This window comes from Arachis stenosperma, chromosome 9 (genome assembly GCF_014773155.1).
Source record: "Arachis stenosperma cultivar V10309 chromosome 9, arast.V10309.gnm1.PFL2, whole genome shotgun sequence".
Lineage (NCBI taxonomy): Eukaryota > Viridiplantae > Streptophyta > Magnoliopsida > Fabales > Fabaceae > Arachis > Arachis stenosperma.
In genome coordinates, this window is record NC_080385.1 from 29,724,986 (window position 1) to 29,734,038 (window position 9,053).

The following is a 9,053-nucleotide window of genomic DNA, read 5'->3' on the forward strand; positions in this document are numbered from 1 at the left end:
GTCAGTAGCTTGACAGAGGGCTCTCATGGAGCCTCACATTTTCTCAGAGCAATGTTGGAACCTCCCAACACCAAACTTAGAGTTTGAATGTGGGGGTTCAACACCAAACTTAGAGTTTGGTTGTGGCCTCCCAACACCAAACTTAGAGTTTGACTGTGGGGGCTCTGTTTGACTCTGATTTGAGAGAAGCTCTTCATGCTTCCTCTCCATGGTGACAGAGGGGTATCCTTGAGCCTTAAACACAAAGGATTCTTCATTCACTTGAATGATTAGTTCACCTCCATCAACATCAATCACAGCCTTTGCTGTGGCAAGGAAGGGTCTGCCAAGGATGATGGATTCATCCATGCACTTCCCAGTCTCTAGGACTATGAAATCAGCAGGGATGTAATGGTCTTCAATCTTTACCAGAACATCCTCTACAAGTCCATAAGCTTGTTTTCTTGAATTGTCTGCCATCTCTAGTGAGATTCTTGCAGCTTGTACCTCAAAGATCCCTAGCTTCTCCATTACAGAGAGAGGCATGAGGTTTACACTTGACCCTAAGTCACACAGAGCCTTCTTGAAGGTCATGGTGCCTATGGTACAAGGTAGTGAAAACTTCCCAGGGTCTTGTCTCTTTTGAGGTAATTTCTGCCTAGACAAGTCATCCAGTTCTTTGGTGAGCAAAGGAGGTTCGTTCTCCCAAGTCTCATTTCCAAATAACTTGTCATTTAGCTTCATGATTGCTCCAAGGTATTTAGCAACTTGCTCTTCAGTGACATACTCATCCTCTTCAGAGGAGAAATACTCATCAGAGCTCATGAAAGGCAGAAGTAAGTCCAATGGAATCTCTATGGTCTCATTTTGAGCCTCAGATTCCCATGGTTCCTCATTGGGGAACTCAGTGGAGGTCAGTGCACACCCATTGAGGTCTTCTTCAGTGGCGTTCACTGCCTCTCCTTCCTCTCCAAATTCGGCCATGTTGATGGCCTTGCACTCTCCTTTTGGATTTTCTTCTGTATTGCTTGGAAGAGTACTAGGAGGGAGTTCAGTAATTCTCTTGCTCAGCTGTCCCACTTGTGCCTCCAAATTCCTAATGGAGGACCTTGTTTCAGTCATGAAACTTTGAGTGGTTTTGATTTGATCAGAGACCATGGTTGCTAAGTCAGAGTGGTTCTGCTTAGAATTCTCTGTCTGTTGCTGAGAAGATGATGGAAAAGGCTTGCCATTGCTAAACATGTTTCTTCCACCATTATTGTTGTTGAAACCTTGTTGAGGTCTCTGTTGATCCTTCCATGAGAGATTTGGGTGATTTCTCCATGAAGAATTATAGGTGTTTCCATAGGGTTCTCCTAGGTAATTCACCTCTTCCATTGAAGGGTTCTCAGGATCATAAGCTTCTTCTTCAGATGAAGCATCCCTAGTACTGCTTGGTGCATTTTGCATTCCAGACAGACTTTGAGAAATCAAATTGACTTATTGAGTCAATATTTTATTCTGAGCCAATATGGCATTCAGAGTATCAATCTCAAGAACTCCTGTCTTCTGATTAGTCCCATTGTTCACAGGATTCCTTTCAGAAGTGTACATGACTTGGTTATTTGCAACCATTTCAATCAGCTCTTGAGCTTCTGTAGGCGTCTTCTTCAAATAAAGAGATCCTCCAGCAGAGCTATCCAAAGACATCTTGGATAGTTCAGAGAGACCATCATAGAAAATACCTATGATGCTCCATTCAGAAAGCATGTCAGAAGGACATTTTCTGATCAATTGTTTGTATCTTTCCCAAGCTTCATAGAGGGATTCTCCATCCTTCTGTCTGAAGGTTTGGACTTCCACTCTAAGCTTACTCAATTTTTGAGGTGGAAAGAACTTTGCCAAGAAGGCATTGACTAGCTTTTCCCATGAGTCCAGGCTTTCTTTAGGTTGAGAGTCCAACCATGTCCTAGCTCTGTCTCTTACAGCAAAAGGGAATAGCATAAGTCTGTAGACCTCAGGGTCAACCCCATTAGTCTTGACAGTGTCACAGATTTGCAAGAACTCAGCCAAAAACTGATGAGGATCTTCCAATGGAAGTCCATGGAACTTGCAATTCTGTTGCATTAGAGAAACTAATTGAGGCTTAAGCTCAAAGTTGTTTGCTCCAATGGCAGGGATAGAGATGCTTCTCCCATAGAAGTCGAGAGTAGGTGCAGTAAAGTCACCCAGCACCTTCCTTGCATTGTTTGCATTGTTGTTGTTTTCGGCTGCCATGTCTTCTTCTTTGAAGATTTCTGTTAGGTCCTCTACAGAAAGTTGTGCCTTAGCTTCTCTTAGCTTTCGCTTCAAGGTCCTTTCAGGTTCAGGGTCAGCTTCAACAAGAATGTTTTTGTCTTTGTTCCTGCTCATATAAAAGAGAAGAGAACAAGAAAATGTGGATTCCTCTATGTCACAGTATAGAGATTCCTTGAGGTGTCAGAGGAAAGGAAAAATAGAAGAAAGAGGTAGAAGAATTCGAACTTAGTGAGATAGAGTTCGAATTGTGCATTGAGGAGGAGTGATACTCCATAAATAGAAGGATGTGAGAAGAGAGGAAGAGCTTTTTCGAAAATTAAGTTATAGAATTTGAAAACATTTTGAAAAACACTAATTAATTTTCGAAAATAAGAGTGGGAAAGAAATCAAGTGATTTTTGAAAAAGATTTTGAAATTAGAAGTTAAAAAGATTTGATTGAAAACTACTTTGAAAAAGATGAGGTTAAGAAGATATGATTGGTTTAAAAAAAATATGTGATTGAAAAGATATGATTTGAAAACAATTTTAAAAAGATTTGATTTTAAAAATTAATGACTTGCCTAACAAGAAAAGATATGATTCAAACATTAAACCTTTCTCAACAGAAAAGGCAACATACTTGAAATGTTGAATCAAATCATTAATTGATAGCAAGTATCTTTGAAAAAGGAAAGAAATTGATTTTGAAAACATTTGATTGAAAAGATATGATTTGAAAAAGATTTGATTTTGAAAAACTTTAAAAACTTGAAAAAAAAATTGATTTGAAAACAAAATCCTCCCCCTTGTGCCATCCTGGCGTTAAACGCCCAGAATGGTGCACATTCTGGCGTTTAACGCCCAATGCACTACCTTTTTGGGCGTTAAATGCCCAACTAGGCACCCTGGCTGGCGTTTAAACGCCAGTCTGTCCTTCTTCACTGGGCGTTTTGAACGCCCAGCTTTTTCTGTGTAATTCCTCTGCTGCATGTTCTGAATCTTCAGTTCCCTGTACTATTGACTTGAAAATAGAACCAAGATCAAATAAACAATGCATGCAAGACACCAAACTTAAAATTAGACACTAGACTCAAACAAGAAACATAAAATATTTTTGGTTTTTTTTTTTGATTTTGTAATTTTTTTTGTATTTTTTTCGAAAATTAAGTGGAAAAAGAAAATAAAGGTATCAAAATTCTTAATGAGAATTCCAGGAATCATGCAATGTTAGTCTAAAGCTTTAGTCTAAAGGATTTAGACATGGATGGCCAAGCTTCAGCAGGACATTGCATTCAAGAGCTAAATTGATGATAATCAATCAGCTTTGGTGATGGTAAGATCATCACCTTGAAACACTAGAATTCACTCTTAAGAATTCTGAAAAATACCTAATCTAAGCAACAAGATGAACCGTCAGTTGTCCATACACAAAACAATCCCCGGCAACGGTGCCAAAAACTTGGTGCACGAAATTGTGATCACTACAACTTCGCACAACTAACCAGCAAGTGCACTGGGTCGTCCAAGTAATAAACCTTACGCGAGTAAGGGTCGATCCCACGGAGATTGTTGGTATGAAGCAAGCTATGGTCACCTTGTAAATCTTAGTCAGGCAGACTCAAGTGGGTATAAATGATGAATAAAACATAAAGATAAAGATAGAGGTACTTATGTAATTCATTGGTAGGAATTTCAGATAAGCGTATGAAGATGCTTGGTCCCTTCCGTCTCTCTGCTTTCCTACTGTCTTCATCCAATCCTTCTTACTCCTTTCCATGGCAAGCTTATGCAAGGGTTTCACCGTTGTCAGTGGCTACCTCCCATCCTCTCAGTGGAAATGTTCAACGCACCCTGTCATGGCACGGCTATCCATCTGTCGGTTCTCGATCAGGCCGGAATAGAATCCATTGATTCTTTTGCGTCTGTCACTAACGCCCCGCCCTCAGGAGTTTGAAGCACGTCACAGTCATTCAATCATTGAATCCTACTCAGAATACCACAGACAAGGTTAGACCTTCCGGATTCTCTTGAATGCCGCCATCAGTTCTAGCCTATACCACAAAGACTCTGATCTCACGGAATGGCTGGCTCGGTTGTCAGGCGAGCACTCGGTTGTCAGGCGATCAACCATGCATCGTGTATCAGGAATCCAAGAGATAAACATTAGAGCCTTGTTTGCTTGTAGAACAGGAGTGGTTGTCAAGCACTCGTTCATAGGTGAGAATGATGATGAGTGTCACATAATCATCACATTCATCATGTTCTTAGGTGCAAATGAATATTTTAGAACAAGAACAAGCGGATTTGAATAGAAGAACAATAGTAATTGCATTAATACTCGAGGTACAGCAGAGCTCCACACCTTAATCTATGGTGTGTAGAAACTCCACCATTGAAAATACATAAGAATAAGGTCTAGGCATGGCCGAATGGCCAGCCTCCCAAAGAGGGTTCAATCATAAAAACATGATCAAAAGATGATCTAGAGATCTAAAGTGATCAAAAGATGAAAATACAATAGTAAAAGATCCTATTTATAGGAAACTAGTAGCTTAAGAATTACAAAGATGAGTAAATGACATAAAAATCCACTTCCGGACCCACTTGGTGTGTGCTTGGGCTGAGCAATGAAGCATTTTCGTGTAGAGACTCTTCTTGGAGTTGAACGCCAGCTTTTGTGCCAGTTTGGGTGTTTAACTCCCACTTTGGTGCCAGTTCCGGCGTTTAACGCTGGAATTTCTGAAGGTGACTTTGAACGCCGGTTTGGGCCATCAAATATTGGGCAAAGTATAGACTATCATATATTGCTGGAAAGCCCAGGATGTCTACTTTCCAACGCCGTTGAGAGCGCGCCAATTGGGCTTCTGTAGCTCTAAAAAATCCACTTCGAGTGCAGGGAGGTCAGAATCCAACAGCATCTGCAGTCCTTTTCAGTCTCTGAATCAGATTTTTGCTCAGGTCCCTCAATTTCAGCCAGAAAATACCTGAAATCACAGAAAAACACACAAACTCATAGTAAAGTCCAAAAAAGTGAATTTTAACTAAAAACTAATAAAAATATACTAAAAACTAAACCAAATATACTAAAAACATACTAAAAACAATGCCAAAAAGCGTACAAATTATCCGCTCATCAGTAAACCACCATAAATAACATGTTAATTGTTGCTCGCGATTGTTAAATTGAGTTTTTAAGGCTTCTATAGGGACTTAGGTGGATACTTTAAAAAACATTAGGGACTTATATGTCTTTTTTTAAATTCCACAAGGACCAATTTGGATTTCTATTTGGCTAATTTTTTCATTATTTTAGAATATGGTCGATCATCCTAATTCAACTCAGCCCGCAGCTAATGCACCAGGTTTTGTGTCTAGTATGGTGAGTGAAAAACTAAATGTAAAGATATGTAATTTGTGTTACTGCACTGTTAGATTTACTACCATAAATTTGTTTACTCTATGCATATGCTATCTTCTTTATCTTAGGGTGCAGCAAATTCTAGAGCAACAATTCTCCAAAGTGCAAGGGCCAAGCAGCCTATCATTAGACCACAATATCCTGCACCAGTCCAGTCTAGCACTCCACCTCCTATTCCACCACCTAAATAAAGTCAAGGCGTCTCGGTAGAAACAATTGCAGCGGCAAGTGAGGGTACTACATCAAGGATGTTCCAATTTATTCCAAATCCTGGGTTTAAGCATCCGAGACAGAAGTGAATGAAGACAAATGATTATGCTTTTTGATGTAATAGTTTGGTTTGTATTTTGGTAATGAGATTTCAAGTCGATGGACCTAAACTTGAAATACTCTTAATTTAGATATTGATGATAGAGTAGTATGGATGAAACTTTTTTTGTGAATTATGTTTCAGCTCATGTATGGCCGAATTCTGACTTTAGTTTATGTTGCTACTATGACTGTTATGTTGTTTTTATTAGGTCGAATCTGTGACTTGCATTCTATGATTTGAAGTTGCTATTTGACATTAAAGCAATATATTTGCTGTTATAAGTAATGGTGCTGTTGTTTTTTTTCCATTATTCATTTCATGCTACTTGTTACTGAACTTAAAAGTAATGGTGCTGTTGCTTTTTTTTTCATTATTCATTTTACTACATGACATAGCAATATGATTTTCTGTTTGGATTCATAAAGGTCATCAACCGAACAATTTTGGAAGAAAACTTTAAACATGATATATTGCAGAAATTTTCTTCTTCTCACAAGCATTTAGATCACAAAAAAGCATACAAATTTGCATACAGGTTTCAGTGAACTCTTAATACTAAGATATAACTTACAAAATAGCTATTGTTACTGATAAAATCAACACTAACATTGCAAAGAACATGATAACAAGTACTACATTCGTACATTTACTCTTGCCCTCAGCTTTTGGGACTACATTTTTTTGAAGCTTTAACAAATCAATTCTATTTTGCAACTCCATCAGTTTGTGTTCCAAACCAGCATCATTGGTATCATACATGGGTGAAATATTAGCAGCAATCTCACCACCACCCATGGTTACATTCTTCACCGAGTCATCATTCTTCAACTTAATGTCAAAAATCTTGTCAACCCATGCAAAGAACTTGCAATGAGATAACTTTTCCTGCTCATCACACAAAAATAGCTCTTCAACACAATTCTTATAGAATGTTAATTATTCAAAATCCTACAATTGTTTACCTTATATAGTGGGCATCCAAAAAATAGTCTACCCAGATTTTCATGAGTCCTTGAAGTGGAGATTATTGCATACAAACCGCATAGACATTTTGGGTGTTGCCCTTTGGGGATTTCAACTTTGCTTAGGCTGCTGATGTCACCGTCTCCGATAACGCTACAACTATGGCCACTGCCGAGTCTCCCACCATGGCGATTCGAAGACGACGAGCTTCCTTTGCTTGGTGTCATTGTAGCTGCTGATAAACTAGGGTTCCAAAAGTTTCAACGAAGAAGACGTTTCTGTTCAAGTACAGAGGGGTTGAGGTAGAGGAGAAGAAGCGCGACCTTGTGTTTCCCACTTAAACGCAACGTTTGGTACCAATCCTTAAATGGCGCCATTTTCATAACATGGCTGGGGACTAATTTGTCCTTCTATGACACCTGTTCTTTTTGCTGGACATGCTGGAGAGTAACTGTGCCACTTCATCTTTTTCCGGTGGCATAAAATGGAGAAATGAGTTTGGGGATTGTTTTGGCCGCTGGAGATAAATCTTGGAGACTGATTTGGGTATTAATTTTCTTCGGGGACTAAAACGTCCGATTTTAAATTTCTCGGGGACTTATTTGGGTAATTACTTTTCAATTTGTTTTTGCAGCAATTTTAAATCACAACATAATATTTTCACTTATTTTTGCAACACTTTGTATTCACCGTTAGATTCGTCTTTAAAATCGTCGCAAAAATATTAGATTTTACCGCACATTTCTGTATATTTTTTATTTTTAAATATTCTAGTATTTTTTGGTTACTTTTTAAGATATATCTTTTAATTTATTTTTCCTTTGATAATCTAAATTGATAATGAAGTTCTTAAATATGTTAATGCAAAATAAATAAATGCATGTATATATTTAAATGTGGGTAAGGAACATGTATAACGAGTTTTATAGTCAAGTAACTTAAAAACAAATATATACTTCAAATGAAATATAACATCTAATTCTAATATCTATTTTTGGCTTTGTTCCGTTAGTTCCCACGTTATCAATATCATTAAGTTATATATCTCAGAACATTTTTTATTGTTTGCCCTATATCTTTTGTGTTGCTACTTCATTCTTTACTATTTTCATTTTCAATCTTTTTATTTTCAGCTCTATCCTTTAATTCAACTAGCACTCTTTGGGTGTTTTCTGTTTAAACTCCATCACTTAGTTGTTATAAATTATTACTACTAGAGATGATTACGGGTTAATTTGTATTTAGTTGACTAGTAACTCTGTGTTTTTTTATTGCTTTACCTTTCAACTCTTTGTTTAAAAAAAACATAGTTTGAGTACTCTTGCTCGAGAACTTGAAAAAGTGAAATTCATCACGTTGTTCAATCTTCATAATTTTTCCCTAAAAACATACATTATTAAACATAAGCAAATATCATTGTAGCGTAATCAAATAGACTTCCACCAAAAAATTGTAATTAAATTCAATGGAAAGCAATATATAGAGTCTCAATATAATACTTACACCAATGGCTTGAGTATCTCCATTAATGTGAAAACCATAATTTTTTTCTCATTCACCATTTTCTCGTCTTTACTAACTTGCCTTTCCAATATTTGTAACTATAACAATATAGTTAATACCAAAATTTCTTTAAATATTTTAATAATAAATATATCATGATGATATTATATGTTCTAATGAGTAAATCGTACAAAAATATTTTTAAAGACATTTAAGTTATTTTTAGATAGTAAATGTGATAGGTTCCATAAATTTTTTTTATATCATTTGTTAAGAAGTATATGAGATACTTAGCATATAATTTCTATTTTATTGAAAAATATTATTATATTAAAATAAATTTCAATAAAAGTGAAACAATGAATCAATAATAATTAAATAAATATATAAAATTATAATAAAATTAAAATTTAAACAATAAAAATAAAGAAATATAATATTATTATTATAAATAATAAAAATAATATTTTACATTACTTAAATATAACTAAATTATAGTCTTAAAAATGCTTTTATATATAATATAATCATTAGCATTCGATACTACACAAGTACACATAACAAGAGAATGACCGTGACAATCAATTATTTTATTACCTGTTATATATAATTACATGCAC

At 36.3% G+C, this 9,053-nt stretch overlaps 1 protein-coding gene and 1 non-coding gene across 2 annotated transcripts; one reads left to right on the forward strand and one right to left on the reverse strand.

Annotated features, from left to right (window-relative positions):
• The first annotated feature begins 1,722 nt into the window (after positions 1–1,722).
• On the forward strand, positions 1,723–1,830 carry LOC130953814 (small nucleolar RNA R71). Its single transcript, XR_009075975.1, has one exon. It is a non-coding gene; the product is annotated as a small nucleolar RNA R71 (small nucleolar RNA).
• Positions 1,831–6,534: 4,704 nt separating this feature from the next.
• On the reverse strand, positions 6,535–7,157 carry LOC130949322 (uncharacterized protein At4g04775-like). The gene is made up of 2 exons (XM_057878075.1): positions 6,930–7,157; positions 6,535–6,852 (listed from the first exon to the last, which is right to left on the reverse strand). The coding sequence occupies exons 1-2, from the start codon at positions 7,155–7,157 to the stop codon at positions 6,535–6,537; spliced, it is 546 nt and encodes a 181-aa protein (XP_057734058.1).
• Positions 7,158–9,053: the final 1,896 nt, after the last annotated feature.

Bases quoted from the DNA above. Each gene is read 5' to 3' on its own strand.
- LOC130949322 (XM_057878075.1), bottom strand. From the start codon at position 7,157: ATGACACCAAGCAAAGGAAGCTCGTCGTCTTCGAATCGCCATGGTGGG. The intron at 6,853-6,929 runs GTAAACAATTGT...TGTGATGAGCAG, and splicing joins TTGGATGCCCACTATATAAG to GAAAAGTTATCTCATTGCAA.